Raw genomic sequence first — 24081 nt, forward strand, 5'->3', positions numbered from 1 at the left:
GGACACATCATGGTATTCATGCAGATCCTACAGGAGCAGGCATCACCCCTACGCCCCGGGTTGCCGGAAGCTGTTCTTTGCATAATCTCTGAAGCCACATAAAAAAACATATTCTTAATTAGGCATAATGTAATAGCTCGGAATGAAATAATATCATCACCATGCTAAAACAACTAGCATACAGTACTACAAAAATATGAGCTATGACTTATTAGACAGAGGGATGATATGAAATACATTGGCTGAAATAGTAATGTATAGTTCCATCCAATCTAAGCAGTGTTTGTGTGTGACAGTGACTAAACAACCTCAATAAACTTCCAACTATACTCAATACCAGGGATGATCAACTGACCGCAAGAACCCCAAACAGATATTAGATTTGACTAAAACCTAACCACTTCAAACCTTGCTTACATTTGTGTACGATCACGTTTCTCTCTATTATAAATCACTTGGAGCGGATTTGCTGGTGTTTTTACAGTCGTGTATGTTCAACAATGAAAATTCTCAAAAAAATTACAATAATAATATTTTTTTGCTCTGATATCTTGGGGGGACAAATAAAACCACCCACGGGCCTCCAGTTGGGAAACCCTGCTCTACACGCTGCCTTAATAGCACAATTGCTTCCCTATGAATCATCCAGCCTGGTTGCTTACAAGAAACGTAGATGGGTGGATTCTTTTGAGGCTGGAAAGAACTGATAGCTACGGTGTGCCCTCAAGACAGACAAGACTGTCATGCATCCTGAGTGTGTCTCTGACAAGCTGTTCATCAGCCCCTGGACCCTCCAGACTAGAGCGGAGCTGTGTTGGACCTGGCTGTCTGAAAGCCATCAACCATCAGCCAGCATGGGGAAGCAGCAGCATTACACGGAACCCAAACCGGCTGCGCGCGTGCGCCATCGTGCCTATCGTGCAACATTTATTTTGTCCCCCCACACCAAACGCGATCACGACACGCAGGTTAAAATATCAAAACAAACTCTGAACCAATGACATTCATTTGGGGACAGGTCGAAAAGCAATTTAGCTAGGTAGCTTGCACTTGCTAGCTAATTTGTCCTATTTAGCTAGCTTGCTGTTGCTAGCTAATTTGTCCTGGGATATAAAGATTGAGTTGTTATTTTACCTGAAAAGCACAAGGTCCTCTACTCCGACAATTAATCCACACATAAAACGGCCAACCGAATCAATTCTAGTCATTTCTCCTCCTTGCAGGCTTTTTCCTCTTTGAACTTATATGGTGATCGCATCCAAACTTTCATAGTATTACCATGACGACCGGCAAAACAGTTTGTCTTTCAATCACCCACGTGGGTATAACCAATGCGGAGATGGCACGTGAGTACCTGCTTCTATAAACCAATGAGGAGATGGGAGAGAAAGGACTTTCATCGCAATCTGCGTCAGAAATAGAAAGGAGTTCTATTTTAGCCCTTGGCAACGCAGACGCTCGTTGGCGCGCGCGAGCAGTGTGGGTGCAATAATTGAATAACATAGATTTCTACATTTATTTTGTGACGCTCGCTCTCGCTCTCGCGACGTGTCCAGTCTGGTAAGCATGTTAGGCTTCCTCTCATCTCCAGATCTCCTGTTTAGGACCGAGCAGAGAAGCTGCCCATGGCTCCTCCATTATCAGACCATGGCTTCTCCAGTATCAGACCCATGGCTCCTCCAGTATCAGACCCATGGCTCCTCCAGTATCAGACCCATGGCTCCTCCAGTATCAGACCCATGGCTCCTCCAGTATCAGACCCATGGCTCCTCCAGTATCAGACCCATGGCTCCTCCAGTATCAGATTGTTATTATGTCTTCATCTCTCTCTGTCTCTCGCTCTGTCTGTCTCTCTCTCTCTCTCTCTCTCTCTCTCTCTCTCTCTCTCTCTCTCTCTCTCTCTCTCTCTCTCTCTCTCTCTCTCTCTCTCTCTCTCTCTCTCTCTCTCTCTCTCTCTCTCTCTGTCTGTATCTCTTTTATCTTTCTCTCCAATCTCTCTCTTCCCCTCTCTCTCTGTGTCCCTCTCTTTATATCTCTCTTTATCTCTCTATCATCTTTCTCTCCTATCTCTCACTCTCATTTTGTCTCTGCATCTCTAGCTATGTCTCTCTCTCTCTCTCTCTCTCTCTCTCTCTCTCTCTCTCTCTCTCTCTCTCTCTCTCTCTCTCTCTCTCTCTCTCTCTCTCTCTCTCTCTCTCTCTCTCTCTCTCTCTCTCTCTGTGTGTCACTTAATGCACAACTTGAGGCTCCTGAGACTACAATGAGAGCACAAAAGCAATATTTTAAATGATATTTGAAGTCTGCATAGCCAGTGTGCTAGCGGGCTACAGTAGAGAGGATTGATTTAAAAATAGATATGAAAACCAAGTGGATGTGAGTAGATGTAAAAAGATCTAACAAAGCAAAGGAACAATCCATGTCACATGGACTAGTACAGTAGGCCTTCCTCCTCAGTGATGTATAAACAAAGTGATCCCATACAGCATGGGTCCAAAATGGCACCCTATTTCCTATATAGTGCACAACTTATTTTTTTTTATACCTCCAATTTTGTGGTATCCAGTTGATAGTTACAGTCTTGTCTCATCGCTGCAACTCCCGTACGGATTCGGGAGAGGCAAAGGTCGAGAGCCGTGCGTCTACCAAAATACAACCCGACCTAGCCGCACTGCACCCAGAAACCAGCCGCAACAATGTGTCGGAGGAAACACCAGACACCTGGTGTCAGGGTGCACTGCACCAGGCCCGCCACAGGAGTCGTTAGTGCACGATGGGAGAAGGACACCCCTGCCGGCCAAACCCTCCCCTAACCCGGACGATTGTGCGCCACCCCATTGGTCTCCCGGTCACAGCCAGCTGCGCCAGAGACTGGACTCGAACCCAGAATCTCTAGTGGCACAGCAGGCACTGCCGTACCTTAGACCACTGCGCCACTCAGGAGGCCCTTAGTGCACTGCTTTTAATCAGAACCTCATAGGACTCTGGTCAAAAGTAGTGCACTATGTAGGGAATAGGGTGCCATTTGGGACGCAGGCACACATACTAGAGCAACAGTTTATCATTGCTCTACCTATATGGTTCAAGTCACCATGAAAAACAGTTATGGCTTCCACTGTTCTCTCAGGAGGGGCCATTGGAATAAATGACGCTAAAACGTAATCATATTTTCACACCCGCAATAACTTGATGGCCACACACACTAAGCTTTTGTATTACGGCTGTTCACTATCACTGGAGTCCTGATAAAAATGTCAATAACAGATGTTTGTTGGCATTCAATATCTTACTGCAATAGCACACTTTTAGCATCTTTCAGGGTGGGTCGATTAAACGATCAGCAAACGGCATAATTTCAAATATAAATCATTCGATTTTTCAATTTTAGTAGACGCTGTTATCCAGAGCGACTTACAGCATACATTTTCTTATTTTGTAACGGTGTAATTAAGTTGTTAAATTCCTGCATAAAATGGGTCTTATGCCACCTCCTGGTGGATTAGTGTGTTTACATCGTCTAATACACTCAGTAATAAAGGTATGGGATTATGGGTAATTCACAGCAGATTTATGGAGAATTGCTGCGGGTGACTTGAATATTGAATGGTCCCGGGATAGAAATGTATAAAGTTGACATTACATCATGAAATGCACATTTTACATCGTACATTAGCAATTTATGTTATTAGTATCTACTGTTGTTGGTTTGGCGTCAAATAAGACACTCTTTATGTTATTTGCCGAATCTCAGTTTGCCATGTGGGTTTTATGCTAAAGTTCCCTCTTTGAACTCGTGCACTCGTGAAGGTGGTAAATGACCTTTTAATGGCGTCAGACCAAGGCTCTGCATCTGTCCTCGTACTCCTAGACCTTATTGTTCCCTCTTTGAAGTTAGTAGTCACTAAAAGTGGCAGTAATAAAGCCTCTCTTGAAAAAGCAAAACCTTGACCCAGAAAATATAAAAAACAATCGGCCTATATCAAATATCCCATTCCTCTCAAACATTTTAGAAAAAGCAGTTGCGCAGCAACTCACTGCCTTCCTGAAGACAAACATATATATGAAACGCTTCAGTCTGGTTTTAGACCCCATCATAGCACTGAGACTGCACTCGTGAAGGTGGTAAATGACCTTTTAATGGCGTCAGACCAAGGCTCTGCATCTGTCCTCGTACTCCTAGACCTTATTGCTGCTTTTGATACCATCGATCATCACATTCTTTTGGAGAGATTGGAAACCCAAATTGGTCTACAAGGACAAGTTCTGGCCTGGTTTAGATCTTATCTGTCGGAAAGATATCAGTTTGTCTCTGTGGATGATTTGTCCTGACAAATCAACTGTAAATTTCGGTGTTCCTCAAGGTTCCGTTTTAGGACCTCTATTGTTTTCACTATATATTTTGCCTCTTGGTGATGTCATTCGGAAACATAATGTTAACTTTCACTGCTATGCAGACGATACACAGCTGTACATTTTGATGAAACATGGTGAAGCCCCAAAATTACCCTCCCTGGAAGCCTGTGTTTCAGACATAAGGAAGTGGATGTCGGCAAATGTTTTACTTTTAAACTCAAACAAAACAGAAATGCTAGTTCTAGGTCCCAAGAAACAAAGAAATATTCTGTTGGATCTGACAATTAATCTTGATGGTTGTACAGTTGTCTCAAATAAAACTGTGAAGGACCTCGGTGTTACTCTGGAACCTGATCTCTCTTTTGATGAACATATCAACACTGTTTCAAGGACAGCTTTTTACCATCTACGTAACATTGCAAAAATCGGAAACTTTCTGTCCAAAAATAGCGCAGAAAAATGTATCCATGCTTTTGTCACTTCCAGATTAGACTACTGCAATATTCTACTTTCCGGCTACCCAGATAAAGCACTAAATAAACTTCAGTTAGTGCTAAACACGGCTGCTAGAATCTTGACTAGAACCAAAAAATGTGATCATATTATCTCAGTGCTAGCCTCTCTACACTGGCTTCCTGTTAAGACTAGGGCTGATTTCAAGGTTTTACTGCTAACCTACAAAGCATCACATGGGCTTGCTCTTCCCTATCTTTCCGATTTGGTCCTGCCGTACATACTTACACGTACGCTACGGTCACAAGACACAGGTCTCCTTATTGTCCCTAAAATATCTAAGCAAACAGCTGGAGGCAGGGCTTTCTCCTATAGAGCTCAATTTTTATGGAATTGTCTGCCTATCCATGTGAGAAACGCAGACACGGTCTCAACCTTTACGTTTTTATTGGAGACTCCTCCCTTCAGTAGGTCCTATGATTGAGTGTAGTCTGGCTTACTGGTGTTCTTCCATGCCATCCCTAGGAGTGGTGCGTCACTTGAGTGGACCGAATCTCTGACGTGATCTTCCTGTCCGGGTTGGCGCCCCCCTCGGGTTTGTGCCGTGGGAGAGATCTTCGTGGGCTATACTCGGCCTTGTTTCAGGGTAGTAGGTTGGTGGTTGAAGATATCCCTCTAGTGGTGTGGGGGCTGAGCTTTGGCAAAGTGGGTGGGGTTATCTCCTGCCTGTTTGGCCCTGTCCCGGGGTATAGTCGGACGGGGCCACAGTGTCTCCCGACCCCTCCTGTCTCAGCCTCCAGTAATTATACTGCAATAGTTTATGTGTCGGGGGGCTAGGGTCAGTCTGATATATCTGGAGTATTTATCCTTTCTTATCCGGTGTCCTGTGTGAATTTAAGTATGCTCCTTTTAATTCTCTCTTTCTCTTTCTCTTTCTCTTCTCTCGGAGGACCTGAGCCCCAGAACCATGCCTCAGGACTAACTGGCCTGATGACTCCTTGCTGTCCCCACTCCACCTGGTTGTGCTTCTGCTCCAGTTTCTGCCTGCAGCTATGGAACCCTGACCTGTTCACCGCACTCTCTCTCTCTCTAACGTACCTGCTGTCTCTAACTCTGAATGATCGGCTATGAAAATCCAACTGACATTTACTCCTGAGGTGCTGACCTGTGGAACACTCTACAACCACTGTGATTATTATTATTTGACCCTGCTGGTCATCTATGAACGTTTGAATATCTTGGACATGTACTGTTATAATCTCCACCCGATAGAGCCAGAAGAAGACTGGCCACCCCTCAGAGCCTGATTCCTCTCTAGGTTCTTTCTAGGTTCCTCCCTTTCTAGGGAGTTTTTCCTAGCCACCGTGCTTCTACATCTGCATTGCTTGCTGTTTGGGGTTTTGGGCTGGGTTTCTGTATAGCACTTTGTAAAATCGGCTGATGTAAAAAGGGCTTTATAAATTAATGTGATTGTTTGAGTAGCTAACTTGAAAATGTATATTTTTTAGGAGAGCTATTTATATCCCGTTGACAACTCATCATTTTTATTTAACCTGGCAAGTCAGTTAAGAACAAAGTCTTATTTACAATGACGGCCTAGCTCAGATGACGCTGGGCCAATTGTGACCCGCCCAATCGCGGCCGGATGTGATGCAGCCTGGATTCTAACCAGGCAGTGAAGCCTCTGTACTGAGATGTAGTGTCTTACACCCCTGTGCCACTCGGGAGCCCAATCATACTGTGTGTGTCTCATGATTGCAGGTAATTTATGACAAATCCGTAAAGTATACGTTTTATAAATGTTTGAGCACCAGCTAGCAACGTATTAGCCTGGTTTTGTTAGCAGAAAAACACGTGGAACATTCAAGGTGTATTATATTTCTTCGCCACAGGAATGTGACGTTGAGTAATTTTTGAGTAATACTAAAATGGATGATCGTTTATTCCTTATTTTGTGGATATGAGATTACACATGGAAACAATATATTTTTTAATGTAAATTAGGAATTATTAGAAATTGCTAAATCCACTACACGATCACAATGGTAGACATTTCACATTTTCTTTCATTAGTATATTATAGAGCAGATCTATGGAGAATTGCTGTGGGAGTGCTATTTATAGCCCGTCGACTACTCATCATATATCCATACTGTGTGTTTCCCATGATTACAGCTTTGGAAATTATTGAACTATCCATCTATTACTCCTTCCTGGGTTGACTCACGGGACCAGGAAGGTCACACTTACGTACTGGTCCTGTGTGGGAATCAAACCCACAACCCTGGTGTTGCAAGTGCCGTGCTCTACCATCTGAGCCACATGGGACCTGTTAATGATGGCGGATTGAATGATTTCCAAGTTTTTAGATGAGTGATGAGAAGAGAATCATCCAGCCCACTGGGTATCTCATTACACCCCCATATGACATGTCTTGAAATATGCAGACAGATTAAAAGTAAGTTTACATTGTAATACTTCTGACAGCCAACTTTCTAGCTTCGCCCATAACTTTTGGACTTCATAGCATTCCCCGAAAGCATGGATTACTGAAGCATTGTTAGATTTACACTTAAGACATGACTCTGCTGTTGTGCTGTAGAATGTACAATTTGTGTCTTGTATAATACATTACATACATTAGTTTATACTGGCTTAAGCGTACATTTTCGTTGACTGTAATTTCATTAGTTATGCTCCAACTTTCCCTCCATCTTGTGCCAACAGGTTCCAATAGGTTATATGTTTTTCTTAGAGATTGTCATTTAAATATGCGCTCTGAAAAGTTTTGTATATCTTCCCTATCATATGAACATCCTTTTCTGACTCAAAAAAGATTCCCTCAAGGTTGTTTTGTTGTCTAAAAGATTTCAAATCTAAATTTTGTGATATGTAACATTTAAGTTGCATTTATTTGAAACTATCTACATTGTTCAGTCCAAAATGACGTTTGAATTCTGGCATGGAAATCATATTTCCTTTTACCAAGTCATTTAAAGTTTCTATGTCTTTACTTTTCCATGTGGAACAATTTATCAGTGACTTATCCAAGGATTGTTTCATAAGCTTGTCTTTTTAGGGAGTGATATTGGTTCTTGTAGAATACGTTTCATTTTCTTCCATATTGTTATAGTGTTCTTTATTATGAAGTTGTTCATCTTCTTAGCTTTATCCTTTGAAAACAGACATGTAAAACAATTGTGGCAATGTTCATGCACATTTTCGCTAGTCATTTAACTATCTGTCACAAGTAAAAGCCTTAGGTTGTGAGTTAATACAATTCCAAGTCTGGAAGGTTAAAACCAGCCTCAGACTTAGGAACATTTTTCTTTTTTATTCTATGAGTTTTATTTGCCCATATAGTCTGTTATGACCGAGTATACGTTTTTAAAGAATGTCTTCGGTGGGGTAATTGGTATTACCGAAAACAAACACAAAAACTTTGGCAAGCATGCCATTCTAAAGAGGTTTATTCTACCTGTACGATTTTTATGAAGAGTATTCCATTTAATTAGATCTGCTTTCATATTGTTGAGTAATGGAATAAAGTTATCTTTTACACGGTCATTTTATAACCTGAGATTTTTGAGTATTCAGAAAATATATTTAGCAAAAGAGGCCATTGAGTTTTCATTATCGGTCAGGTATATCAGGAGATCATTTGCAAATAAGTTTAGTTTATATTAGGGCTGACCCCATTTGGTCGACTGGTTGACTGTTTGGTCGATAAGCTGTTGGTTGAACGAGATTTCTTTAGTCGAGCAGTTGCACAAAAAAAAAATATATATATTCATAGTGTACAAGACATGATTCTGATTCGCGCCTGTCTGAGTGGACTAATCTAATGGAGGCCGTGGGGATGGCACAGACGTGCTACTAAATTATATATGGTTATATTAGGTAAGAACAATGGTGCCACACTAATAAAAATATTATTATTTGTTAACAAATGTGCTATCTCCCGTGTTGGATAGCGGTCGCTGTCCACAGTTCTGAAACATCAGTGCGCTGTTGAATTGGCGACTCTTCCTAGACCATGTTGCTATGTGCATAATAGCAAAGTTAGCCAGCATATTGGTGTTGAGAACAATGCGGCGGAGGCAGCAGCCAAGGTAGGAAAAGGGGAAACAGCACTTGCCTCAATTGTCTAAGAAAAGTGAGGAGAGAAGAAACGCCAACTTAATTAGGTCAATAATCAACTGTTAAATGTGCCTGCCTTTATAAATCATCCATGTCTACAGAAATAAGACAGATCCTGCTTCTAATTTGACGTATTGCTTAATACCCCACTGATTCCTTGAGCACAAAGTCTCAGATAAACAATTTCACAAATTTGGCTGTTATTCATTTTTGCTACGCTGTAATATAGGCTTTATGCTTTTTTTCATTAGAACAGTCTCTCTGGTATTACTTATCATTTATTTAGTGTTGTTTACACTCTTCCAAACTGTCCAAAAAATTATATTTATAATGAGGAAGGAAAATTATGTGGGTATATTGAAGCAACATCTTAAGACATCAGTCAGGAAGTTCAAGCTTGGTCGCAAATGGGTCTTCCAAATGAACAATGACCCCAAGCATACTTCCAAAGTTGTGGCAAAATGGCTTAAGGACAACAAAGTCAAGGTATTGGAGTGGCCATCACAAAGCCCTGACCTCAATCCTATAGAACATTTGTGGGCAGAACTGAAAAAGTGTGAGCGAGCAAGGAGGCCTACAAACTTGACTCAGTTACACCAGCTCTGTCAGGTAGGAATAGGCCAAACTTCACCCAACTTATTGTGGGTAGCTTGTGGAAGGCTACCCAAAACGTTTGACCAAAGTTAAATAACTTTAAAGGCAATACTACCAAATACTATATGAGTGTATGTAAACTAACCTGTAGTTGATGGCTCTCTTCAAAAGAAAAAATAGCATATTCCTGCTTAAGTTCTAAATGTTATTTTCTTCTTTGGCTTGTAGATATTTTTTCTTGGCTTTTTCTAAGATAGTCATTTATTTTTGCAGAGTATGACATTATCATTCCCCTAATGTACGCCTTAAAGGCATCCCAAATTATATCGGGGTTGTCACGATCGTCTAAGGTGGAAACAGGGGACCAAAGCGCAGCGTGGTGAGCGTACATACTTCTTTATTTTAAGATGTCCCCAACAAAACAATAAACATCAAAACGAAACCGTGAAGCCAACGTAGTGCTCACGGGCAACTATACATGGACAACTACCCACAAATACAGGTGGGAAAAAGGCTACCTAAGTATGGTTCTCAATCAGAGACAACGATAGACAGCTGCCTCTGATTGAGAACCACACCCGGCCAATCACACAGAAATACAAATCATAGAAAAAGGAACATAGAATGCCCACCCAAATCACACCCTGACCAAACCAAAATAGAGACAAAAAGCTCTCTACGGTCAGGGCGTGACAGGGGTTGGCTTTTCTCTGTCCTCTATATCGCCATTTCTAGTGGTAAAGGTATTCATTTTTTTGGTTGAAGTATTTATCAAATTTCTATTTAATAAGTACTTATATTTATTAATGAATTTCTATTGGTGTAATTAAGCATGATGACGGAGAATGATCTAATATCAATATATCCAAAAAATGTATTCAGTAAATTGTTGAGTGCATTTTTTTAAATTAAAATATAGTTAATTCTTGAAAAGCTTCTCTTTGTAGTTGGGAATAGTAATTTATTTATGTAAATTATTTGTAGCGATGAAAATGTTCAGCCTCTTTGGAGGATCCCTAAATCTGCCTTTTAAATTACTATGTTAATCGTATCGAATGCATGATTTTCGAATATATGATCTTATCAAACTGCATAATTCAAGTGATTACAAAAGGGGAACGCTTGAAATGAGAAAACCTCCCATTATGCTTTTGTTTGTGCTCTCATTTCTTTGAAAAAGGCAAATGTGATTTAATGTGGCAGACGTAAATATATTATTCTTCTCGAGGAGGTTTGTGACAAACATACTTAGAGAGAAACGTATATTGCTTCAGCTGATTTCTTTTAATCAAATCAAATTGTATTAGTCACATGCGCCAAATACAACAGGCAGTGAAACGCTTAATTATGAGCCCCTAACCAAAAAAATTAAATACGAATAAGAATAAAAAATAAAAGTAACAAGTAATTAAAGAGCAGCAATAAAATAACAATAGCGAGACTATATAGAGGGGGGTACCGGTACAGAGTCAATATGCGGGGGCACCGGTTAGTCGAGGTAATTGAGGTAATATGTACATGTAGGTAGAGTTATTAAAGTGACTATGCATAGATGATAACAACGGAGAAAAGCAGCAGTGTAAAAGAGGGGGGGGGGGGGGGGGGCAATGCAAATAGTCTGGGTAGCCATTTCATTATATGTTCAGGAGTCTTATGGCTTGGGGGTAGAAGTTGTTTAGAAGCCTCTTGGACCTAGACTTGGTGCACCGGTACTGCTTGCCATGCAATAGCAGAGAGAACAATCTGTGACTAGGGTGGCTGGGGTCATTGATCATTTTTGGGCTGTCCTCTGACACCACCTGGTATAGAGGTCCTGGAAGGCCGGAAGCTTTTCCCCAGTGATGTACTGGGCTGTACGCATTACCCTCTGTAGTGCCTTGCGGTCAGAGGCCGAGCAGTTGCCATACCAGGTAGTGATGCAACCAGTCAGGATGCTCTCGATGGTACAGCTGAAGAACCTTTTGAGGAACTGAGGACCCATGCCAAATCTTTTCAGTCTCTTGAAGGGTAATAGGTTTTGTCGTGCCCTCCTCACGACTGTCTTAGTATGCTTGGACCATGTTAGTTTGTTGGTGATGTGGACACCACGGAACTCAACCACAGCCCCGTCGATGAGAATGGGGGCGTGCTCGGTCCTCTTTTTCCTGTAGTCCACAATCATCTACTTTGTCTTGATCACGTTGAGGGAGAGGTTGTTGTCCTGGCATCACACGACCAGGTCTCTGACCTCCTCCCTGTGGGCTGTCTTATTGTTGTCGATGATCAGGCCTACCACTGTTGTGTCATCGGCAAATTTAATGATGGTTTTAGAGTCGTGCCTGGCCATGCAGTCATGAGTGAACAGGGAGTACAGGAGAGGATTGAGCACGCACCCCTGACGGGCCCCTGTGTTGAGGATCAGCGTGGCGGATGTGTTGTTACCTACCCTTACCACCTGGGGGCAGCCCGTCAGGAAGTCCAGGATCCAGTTGCAGAGGGAGGTGTTTAGTCCCAGGGTCCTTAGCTTATTGATGAGCTTTGAGGGCACTATGGTGTTGAACGCTGAGCTGTAGTCAATTAATAGCATTCTCACATAGGTGTTCCTTTTGTCCAGGTGGGACAGGGCAGTGTGGAGTGCAATAGAGATTGCATCATCTGTGGATCTGTTAGGGCGGTGTACAAATTGGAGTGGGTCTAGGGTTTCTGGGATAATGGTGTTGATGTGAGCCATGACCAGCCTTTCAAAGCACTTCATTGCTACAGACGTGAGTGCTACGGGTCGGTAGTCATTTAGGCAGATTACCTTAGTATTCTTGGGCACAGGGACTATGGTTTTGGGCACAGTGACTGTTGGTATTACAGACTCGGACAAGTAGACGTTGAAAATGTCAGTGAAGACACTTGCCAGTTGGTCAGCACATGCTCGCAGTACATGTTCTGGTAATCCGTCTGGCCTTGCGGCCTTGTGAATGTTGACCTGTTTAAAGGTCTTACTCACCTCAGCTGAAGAGAGGGTGATCACACAGTCTTCCGGAACAGCTGGTGCTCTCATGCATGTTTCAATGTTATTTGGCTCGAAGCGAGCATAGAAGTAGTTTAGCTCATCTGGTAGGCTCGTGTCACTGGGCAGCTCTCGGCTGTGCTTCCCTTAGTAGTCTGTAATGGCAAGCCACGCCACATCCGACGAAAATGTATTATGTAATTATTGTACCAGACCACCAGAGCACAGACAACAAGACAGTGAGAGTGATTAGCTTAGTTTATGGAGTTAAACGGTTGTGTGTATTCTGGGTACAGACAGGGCCACATGTGAACAGAATAAGACAAAACATTGGCTCTGATTCTACTTCTAAACAGTTGAAGCCCAGGGAATGAGAGAGTGAGAAGACAAAAGGGGGTAAGAGAGAGGGAAGGAGCAAACCGTTTCTGTTGACACAGAAGTCATCACAGAACAATCATAGCTACCAGTGACTATCACACTGAATGGTAAACCACATACGGAAACAACAATACACACATTTAGGCTATGCAGTACGCAAATGCCAAAGTGATTTTAATATGATCTATGGCACTGATGTGGAGTGGTGTGAGAGTTTATTTGACAAAAACAATCCTAGATCACTACTCCTAGTCGAAGAGGCTTGATCCGTACGGCCCCAGGTCCCCAGTATCTATCTATCTATCTATCTATCTATCTATCTATCTATCTATCTATCTATCTATCTATCTATCTATCTATCTATCTATCTATCTATCTATCTATCTATCTATCTATCTATCTATCTATCTATCTATCTATCTGTCTGTCTGTCTGTCTGTCTGTCTGTCTGTCTGTCTGTCTGTCTGTCTGTCTGTCTGTCTGTCTGTCTGTCTGTCTGTCTGTCTGTCTGTCTGTCTGTCTGTCTGTCTGTCTGTCTGTCTGTCTGTCTGTCTACAGTGGATTCGGAAAGTGTTCAGACCCCTTGACTTTTTCCACATTTTGTTAAATTACAGCCTTATTATAAAATAATTAAATTGTCTGTTTTATCTCATCAATCTACACAAAATTACAAAGCAAAAAACAGGTTTTGAGAAATGTTTGCAAATGTTTTAAAAATAATAAACTGCAATATCATATTTACATAAGTTATCAGACCCTTTACTCAGTACCTTGTTGAAGCACCTTATTGGGTATGACGCTACAAGCTTGGCACACCAGTATTTTGAGAGTTTCTCTCATTCTTCTCTGCAGATCCTCTCAAACTCTGTCAGGTTGGATGGGGAGAATCAATGGGGGTCGTTGGGGACCCAGGGGGACCCAAACTGGGGGACCCAGTTTGAGGTCCTGAGCGCTCTGGATTTCATCAAGGATATCTCTGTACTTTACTCCGTTCATCTTTCCCTCTATCCTGACTAGTCACCCAGTCCCTGCCACTGAAAAACATCCCCACAGCATGATGCTGCCACCACCATGCTTCACCGTAGGGATTGTGCCAGGTTTCCTCCAGACGTGATGATTGGCATTCAGGACAAAGAGTTCAATCTTGGTTTCATCAGACCAGATAATCTTGTTTCCAAGAGGGCTGTCATGTGACTTTTACCGAGGAGTGGCTTACGTCTGGCCACTCTACCATAAAGGCCTGATTGGTGGAGTGCTGCAGAGATGGTTGTCCTTCTGGAAGGTTCTCCTTTCTCCAAAGGGTTCTTGGTCACCTCCCTGACCAAGGCCCTTCTCCCCCAATTACTCAGTTTGGCCGGGAGGCCAGCTCTAGGAACAGTCTTGGTGGTTCCAAACTTCTTCCATTTAAGAATGATGGAGTCCACAGTGTTCTTGGGGACCTTCAATGCTGCAGAAATGTTTTGGTACCCTTCCCTAGATCTGTGCCTCGACGTAATCCTGTCTCGGGGCTCTACAGACAATTCTTTCAACCTCACGGCTTAGTTTTTGCGCTGACATGTACTGTCAACTGTGGGACCTTATATAGACAGGTATGTGCCTTTCCAAATCATGTCCAATCAATTGAATTTACTACAGGTGGACTCCAATCGTCATCTCAAGGATGATCAATGGAAACAGGACGCACCTGAGCAAAATTTAGAGTCTCATAGCAAAGGGGCAGAATACTTATGTAAATAAGGTATTTCTCTTTTTTATTTTTAATAAATTTGCAAAAATGTCTAAACTTGTTTTCGCTTTGTCATTATGGGGTATTGTGTGTAGATTGCTGAGGATTTTATTTATTTAATCAATTTTAGAATTTGTCTGTAACATCACAAAATGTGGAAGAAGTTGATTAAATAAATAAAATCCTCAGCAATCTACACAATACCCAATAATGACAAAGCGAAAACATGTTTTTAGACATTTTTGCAAATGTATTAAAAATTAAAAAGACAAATACTTTCAAAATCTGTCTATCTGTCTGTCCACCTACCTACCTACTTACCCACCCAGCCAGCAGACAATATGGTCAAACATATCCAGGTCAAAATGTGTTAGCTGTCTTTTAGCAAACTGCACCAATATTCAAATCACCACTCAAGTACAACATTTCTATGGAGACAAATAGTATTGATTTGTCCGACAAACAATATTGTCATATAATCCTAAATCATGATACTGTCGTATATGAACTCCATTACTACTGTCGTATATGAACTCCATTACTACTGTCGTATATGAACTCCATTACTACCGTCGTATCAGAACTCCATTAATACTGTCGTATATGAACTCCATTACTACTGTCGTATCAGAACTCCATTAATACTGTCGTATATGAACTCCATTACTACTGTCGTATATGAACTCCATTACTACTGTCGTATATGAACTCCATTAATACTGTCGTATCAGAACTCCATTAATACTGTCGTATATGAATCTCCATTACTACTGTCGTATCAGAACTCCATTAATACTGTCGTATATGAATCTCCATTACTACTGTCATATAAGAACTCCATTAATACTGGCGTATAAAAATCCATTATACTGCTGTCCAAGAACTCTATCATACTGGTGTTTAAGAACTCCATTTCTACTTGCGTATACCAACTTCATTACTACTGGCCTATAATAACTCCATTACTACTGGCCTATAATAACTCCATTACTACTGGCCTATAATAACTCCTTTACTACTGGCCTATAATAACTCCATTACTACTGGCCTATAATAACTCCATTACTACTGGCCTATAAGAACTCCATTACTACTGGCCTATAATAACTCCATTACTACTTGCGTATAATAACTCCTTTACTACTGGCCTATAATAACTCCTTTACTACTGGCCTATAATAACTCCATTACTACTGGCCTATAATAACTCCATTACTACTGGCCTATAATAACTCCATTACTACTGGCCTATAATAACTCATTTATTAATGGCCTATAATAACTCCATTACTACTGGCCTATAATAACTCCATTACTACTGGCCTATAATAACTCCATTACTACTGGCCTATAATAACTCCATTACTACTGGCCTATAATAACTCCATTACTACTGGCCTATAATAACTCCATTACTACTGGCCTATAATAACTCCATTACTACTGGCCTATAATAACTCCATTACTACTGGCCTATAATAACTCCATTACTACTGGCCTATAATAACTCCTTTATTACTGGCCTATAATAACTCCATTACTACTGGCCTATAATAACTCCATTACTACTGGCCTATAATAACTCCATTACTACTGGCCTATAATAACTCCATTACTACTGGCCTATAATAACTCCATTACTACTGGCCTATAATAACTCCATTACTACTGGCCTATAATAACTCCTTTATTACTGGCCTATAATAACTCCATTACTACTGGCCTATAATAACTCCATTACTACTGGCCTATAATAACTCCGTATAATATTGTAGCATTCGATACATTATGGTGAGAATCAGGAATATGTAGCTCTCCTCTATTTCATGTACTGTACATGCTACAAATATCTACAGATTAAACATGAAAGATGAGAAAACATGAAAACATGAGAGATAAAGAAGAGCCATTGGTCTCTCCTCTAAACACAGCAAGACTTACCCATGTGATTCCGTCAGTACCACATTAGTGTACAGGAATAGAGGTCATTGATAGACACATTTTCCAACAATCAATGGAACACTGAGCTAAAATATTGTATTTAGAAGCACAATAGAAAATGTTAAGCACTTCCACAATGACTATGTGTATTTACTTCTAAGCAATAACTCATAAAACATACTATAAGGAAAAACACAGCACCAACACACACATTTGTCAGTACGGTAAAACAAGTTCAGCGTCCAGTATAGACATGTTTGTTGGCGACGTGACATCGCAGCTGTAAAGTAAAGGCTTACCTCAGATGTTATACATTGAAAGTAGGACTCAATGTTTGTCCTCTTATTAACTCACATCAGTGATTCACATTTGCAGTCAGTGAGTACCAAGCACAACCAGACAGAATATGACTATTGATGAACTGAAACAATGACCAGACCAACACAGACAGAGAGGGGTGCAGCAGTAGCAGTAGACTCACCATATTGTCGGAGGCTCAGATCCTTCCACTTCCAAGTAGTCATATTTTTCCTCCGTCTGGAAGTCTGTAAAAATGATGGAGATGGTGTCTCCAGGATCAGCAAGTATGGTCCACGTACAGTCCGCACTATTGTAATATTCACTCGGGAAATTGGGACTTGAAATGATGCCACTTGAACCCCTCAGAGTATCACCACATGTGTCCTCAGCTGTCAATCAAACGGAAAGACTTCTGTTAGGAATCGGGCTTAACTCCACATGTAAGTAGTATACAGCAGAAAATAACAGCTGAACCTTTTTTTGGTTTAGTTTTTGTATTTTTTGACTGACGCAAAGTCATATGTATGTTTCTTTGTATATATTTTTAAATATATACAACCATTTTACCACATACAGTATGGATTTTTTTATCCAGCCAATTTCAAAATTATGAATTAAATTCATTAAATTGTGGCAGCTTTTGTATGCCACATATAATATCTTACAGTATATAGTGGTCTCTCTCTCTCTCTCTCGCACCTTTGTCATGACTATTATTGGCTCCATCTATACATGGGTTCTTGGAATCAAAAGGTCCCAGCTGTATTTCCCAGCAGACTATTTCTCCTTTTTAATCAAGGACTTCTAATTAAATTTTGAATGAAAGTTTAGATTTAGAAGCGGAATCAGATTTGTTTGTTTTTCTTGTTGTTTTGGAAATGTTTGGATACATAATGTACAGATAAAGACACATGGACTGGTCGGTGCAGACATTATAAATTATAGACATATCATTTATACAGAAAGGCAAACATATAACGTACATATAGATCCACGTATACATGCATGCACATGGTGCGTGGCCATGTGCATGGATATACAGGGAATAAGGTGCGAAGTGATGCTCATTGGAGAATCACTTGTATCCAGGACTAAAACAGTATTTTGGGGGAACAGGGATACAGACATTTACACACTGAGGAATAGACATTAGCATGGTGAGGTGCAATGACTTGCATGCCAATGTTTTATTCAAACAATCTACAGGAGGGATAAACGTAGAAACATACAGTATTTCATCCACACACACACACACATGCGTGTTCGTACATTTACATATTCACAACCACACAAAGGCACAGAAACAGTCACATGCACATTGGCACACCAAAAAACAGACTCACACACACACAAACACACACACATACACATGCACACCCATCTACTCAAACACACACACACACACACACACACACACACACACACACACACACACACACACACACACACACACACACACACACACACACACACACACACACACACACACACACACACACACACACACACACACACACACACACACACACACACACACACACACACACACACACACACACACACACATACAAACCCACGAACGCAAACAGAGAAACAAGTGCACACTCATACAGTATGCACACACATTGGTGAACACACGCATAACGCACACACACACTCACACACTCACACACTCACACACACACACACACACAGAGACTCAGTGATCGGCCATTCTGTATCATCTCTCCTGTCTTCTCCTTCTCCATTATGAATGAGTTTATCATCCTGGCATGTAAAGGGAGATTGATTGTGTCCGAGCACCCTGCCCTCCAGGACCTCTATACCAGGCATGGACAAAGACTCCAGCCACCGAAGTCATAGACTGTTATCTCTGCTACCGCAGGGCAAGCGGTACCAGTGCACCAAGTCTGGAAGAAACAGGACCCTGAACAGCTTATACCCCCAAGCAATAAGACTTCCAAACACATGTCATTACCTGGTACTCCCTGTATAGAGCCATGTTATTACCTGGTACTCCCTGTATAGAGCCATGTTATTACCGGGTACTCCTTGTATAGAGCCATGTTATTACCTGGTACTCCCTGTATAGAGCCATGTTATTACCTGGTACTCCCTGTATAGAGCCATGTTATTACCTGGTACTCCCTGTATAGAGCCATGTTATTACCTGGTACTCCCTGTATAGAGCCATGTTATTACCTGGTACTCCCTGTATAGAGCTATGTTATTACCTGGTACTCCCTGTATAGAGCCATGTCATTACCTGGCACTCCCTGTATAGAGCCATGTTCTTTTTACTGGTTATTTATTATTCACTCTGTATTTATTCTCTCTCTCTCTCCCTCCCTCTCTCTCGCTCTCACTCTCTCTCGCTCTCTCTCTCTTTCTCTCTCTCTCACTCACTCACCCACTCACTCTGTATATTTATATTAACTCTGCATTATTGGAAAATGGCACGTAAGTAAGCATTTAACTGTTAGTCTACACCTGTTGTTTACGAAGCATGTGACAAATAACATTTGATTTGATTGGATCCAGAGCTGATTACACACTCTGATGACCGTGGAAAAGTTCAAATTACATACACTTTTAATAGCAATCCCTTTATAAATACCATCAATAACACAAACACCAGATAGAATGTCAATGAGCATGTGAGTGACAGAGAGGCTCATCAGGCCTCACTTAGGGTGAAAGGTTGGGATAATATAGGCTTACTCACTGACTTTCTCTATAATAATACACCCACTGACTTTCTCTATAATAATACACCCACTGACTTTCTCTATAATAATACACCCACTGACTTTCTCTATAATAATACACTCACTGACTTTCTCTATAATAATACACCCACTGACTTTCTCTATAATAATACACTCACCGACTTTCTCTATAATAATACACCCACTGACTTTCTCTATAATAATACACTCACTGACTTTCTCTATAATAATACACTCACTGACTTTCTATATAATAATACACCCACTGACTTTCTCTATAATAATACACTCACTGACTTTCTCTATAATAATACAGCCACTGACTTTCTCTATAATAATACACTCACCGACTTTCTCTATAATAATACAGCCACTGAATTTCTCTATAATAATACACTCACTGACTTTCTCTATAATAATACACTCACTGACTTTCTCTATAATAATACAGCCACTGAATTTCTCTATAATAATACACTCACTGACTTTCTCTATAATAATACACTCACCGACTTTCTCTATAATAATACAGCCACTGAATTTCTCTATAATAATACACTCACTGACTTTCTCTATAATAATACACTCACTGACTTTCTCTATAATAATACACTCACTGACTTTCTCTATAATAATACACTCACTGACTTTCTCTATAATAATACACTCACTGACTTTCTCTATAATAATACAGCCACTGACTTTCTCTATAATAATACACTCACTGACTTTCTCTATAATAATACACCCACTGACTTTCTATATAATAATACACTCACTGACTTTCTCTATAATAATACACCCACTGACTTTCTCTATAATAATACACCCACTGACTTTCTCTATAATAATACACTCACTGACTTTCTCTATAATAATACACCCACTGACTTTCTCTATAATAATACACCCACTGACTTTCTATATAATAATACACTCACTGACTTTCTCTATAATAATACACTCACAGACTTTCTCTATAATAATACACTCACTGACTTTCTCTATAATAATACACCCACTGACTTTCTCTATAATAATACACCCACTGACTTTCTCTATAATAATCTACAGTGCATTCGGGAAGGTATTCAGACTCCTTTACTTTTTCTACATTTTGTTACGTTACAACCTTATTTCTATAATGGATTAAATTGTTGTTGTTTTCTCATTAACTTCTTCTTAATAGGGGCGCGCTGTTTTCACTTTGGAAAAAATCGTGCTCAAATTAAACGGCCTCGTACTCTGTTCTAGATCATACAATATGCATATTATTATTACTATTGGATAGAAAACACTCTGAAGTTTTTAAAACTGTTTGAATTATATCTGTGAGTAAAACAGAACTCATTTGGCAGCAAACTTCCATACAGGAAGTGAAAATTCTGAAAATGAGGCTCTGTGTCAGTTGCCTATTCAACTGGCTTTTATTTATGGATCTGTATGCACTTCATACGCCTTCCACTAGATGTCAACAGGCAGTAGAAGGTTGAATGGGGTGTCTAGCTTGATGTGAGGCCGAATAAGAGCTTTTGGAGTGACAGGTCCGCTCTTTTGTCAGTTTTCAACTGCGCGCCGGGGAACCTCACATTGTCTTCTGAAAACCGTTCGGTATACACGACGAATTGCTCCGGCTCTGATTTTATTGGATACATATGAGAAGAACATCATAAAGTAGGATTTTCAACCGAGTTTGACCAGTTTATTCGACGTTTATTGGGAATTTTGGAATTTTTCGTTCCAGGTGCCAAGAGTTGATGGGCATGTTCGCGCCACAATGCTAGCCAAAGTTGCTAATTCAACAGAAGAAATGGACATTCTAAAACCTCGATGCCTCGATCCTGACTAGTCACCCAGTCCCTGCCGCTGAAAAACATCCCCACAGCTTGATGCTGCCACCACCATGCTTCATCATAGGGATGGTGCCAGGTTTCCTCCAGATGTGATGCTTGGCATTCAGGCCAAGGAGTTAAATCTTGGTTTCATTAGACCAGATAATCTTGTTTCTCATGGTCTGAGAGTTTTTTGCCTTTTGCTGAGGAGTGGCTTACGTCTGGCCACTCTACCATAAAGGCCTGACTAGTGGAGTGCTGCATCCCTACAGAGGAACTCTGGAGCTCTGTCAGAGTGACCATCGGGTTCTTGGACACCTCCCTGACCAGAGCCCTTCTCCCCCGATTGCTCAGTTTGGGTTTGGCCGGGCGGCCAGCTCTATGAAGAGTCTTGATGGTTCCAAACTTCTTCCATTTCAGAATGGTGGAGGTCTCTGTTATTGGGGACCTTCAATGCTGCAGAAATGTTTTGGTACCCTTCCCAGATCTGTGCCGAAAACAATCCTGTCTCAGAGCTCTACAGACATTTCCTTCGACCTCATGGCTTGGTTTTTTCTCTGACATGCAATGTGGGACCTTATAGACAAGTGTGTGCCTTTCCAAATCATGTCCAATCAATTGAATTTACCACAGGTGGACCCCAATCAGGTTGTAGAAACATCTCAAGGATAACAAAGGATGCACCTGAGCAACATCACTTGGAGAACTGCCAACAACAGGTGTGTGAAGCGTGGGATAGAATACGGCTCTAATTGGCTGCTGTAGTCTTGGTTGAAATAAAACTGCATAGATAAAAGTGTTGAGCTCCCGTAGCGCAATGCTTTTTTCTATGCGGTTTCACTTTCATATCGCTGCTCCGTAGACTATTGTTCCCGAGTGGCGCAGTGGTCAAAGTGGCGCAGCAGCGTCACTACAGTACTACAGTTCGAATCCAAGCTGTGATTTGGAGTCCCATAGGGTGGCGCACAATTGTCCCAGCGCCCGTCATTGTGAATAAGAATTTGTTCTTAACTGACTTGCCTACTAAAATATAAATAAATAAAATAAATAATGCACCCAGAAACGTTGTGTAATCACATAAAATTGCAGACATGGGCAAAATTGCTTCGGTATGAGATAGAAATGTCGGTGTTAGCCATTTTCGGTTTATCATCCCAGTTCTACTTTGTGATGAACATTCATTAGCTGCACATTAAGAAACAGTGGAGTACTCAATGCTCATACTCAAATCACGGCTAACCACAAGTTCAAATTAAGCAAATAGGCCTGAGGGGGTGTCACATATGTCCAATATACCACGGCTAAAGGCTGTTTTTAAGCACGACCTAACGCAGAGTGCCTGGACACAGCCCTTAGCCGTGGTATATTGGCCATATACCACAAACCCTTGAGGTGCCTGATTGCTTTTATAAACTGGTTACCAACATAATTAGAGCAGTAAAAATACATGTTTTGTCATACCTGTGGTATACGGTCTGATATACCACGGCTGTCAACCAATCAGCATTCAGGGCTCGATCCGCCCAGTTTATAAGTAGGATTGAATAGTTCCTTTAGAATACGCCATTGGTGAAGAAACTAATTTCCTGGTTTTAGAATAAATAAAAGAGAGAGACAAATAATGCCTCTTAGATGCAACATGAAAGAAATAACTCAATGAGTGATGTGCACTAATGAAATCAAGATACTTCAACAATGATAGGGCCTTGTCTGTGGCAATAAACTGTATTTCTCAGTCTCTCAAGTGGCGCAGCGGTCTAAGGCACTGCATTGCAGTGCTTGAGGTGTCACTACAGACCTGGGTTTGATCCCAGCCTGTATCACAACTGGCCGTGGCCGGGAGTCCCATAGGGCGGCGCACAATTGGCACAGCGTCGTGAGGGTTTGGCCGAGGGGGATTTACTTGGCTCATTGCGCTCTAGACACTCCTTGTGGCGGGCCGGGCGCCTGCAGGCTGACTTACGGTCGTCACTTGAACAGTGACTGGCTTGCAACTGGCTTCCGGTTTAATTGGGCAGGTGTTAAGGAGCGCAGTTTGGCGGGTCACGTTTCGGGGGACGCATTATTCAACATTCGCCTCTCCAGAGCCCATTGGGGAGCTGCAGCGATGATTGGGGAAAATACCTTTTTTTTTTTTTATATGTCTCTGCAATAAAAATTTCCCTTTGGAAAACATTCTTGTCAGTCATTTCTAAATCAATTCTGCATTCCCCTGCTTCTTTTACTGCCTGCCCTCAACGAAGAGCAGAGCCAGAACACCAGCCTTTCATTTCAACCTGAATCATAATAATAAAAAACATATAGGACTCAGTCAGAAAAGAAATCCACCGTGCACCACAATATGTGCTGCACTGCAGGAGATAGCACCCACAATAAATACCCCTAACGCTGGTTAACATGGACCAGGGCTTTCAGTTTCCAGTTCCCACCAACTGAGGTCTATCGAAGAAACATTTTCATTGGACTGCTTTAAACTCCCAACATGCAAAGCTGTGACAGACTGTTTATTGGATGACAGCCTTTTTAAACAGAAAGTGTTTGTCGGAGATATGAGTGTCAGTGCCCTGGGACGACCTGTCAGCCTTTTCAAAGACAGACCACTCAGCAGACAGTGTATCCCTCCACTACGGGCCTGTAGTCAAATAGGCCCTAGGAAGC

General features: G+C 41.3%; 1 protein-coding gene across 2 annotated transcripts in view; it reads right to left on the minus strand.

Annotated features, from left to right (window-relative positions):
* Positions 1-24081, minus strand: part of LOC139555242 (CUB and sushi domain-containing protein 3-like) — a 773621-nt gene that overhangs the window by 464068 nt on the left and 285472 nt on the right. For both annotated transcript variants that reach the window (XM_071368883.1, XM_071368882.1), the window contains exon 5: positions 17044-17251. In XM_071368883.1, coding sequence (XP_071224984.1) covers positions 17044-17251 — 208 coding nt within the window. The remainder of the gene's footprint in view (positions 1-17043; positions 17252-24081) is intronic.

This window comes from Salvelinus alpinus, chromosome 26, assembly GCF_045679555.1.
Source record: "Salvelinus alpinus chromosome 26, SLU_Salpinus.1, whole genome shotgun sequence".
Lineage (NCBI taxonomy): Eukaryota > Metazoa > Chordata > Actinopteri > Salmoniformes > Salmonidae > Salvelinus > Salvelinus alpinus.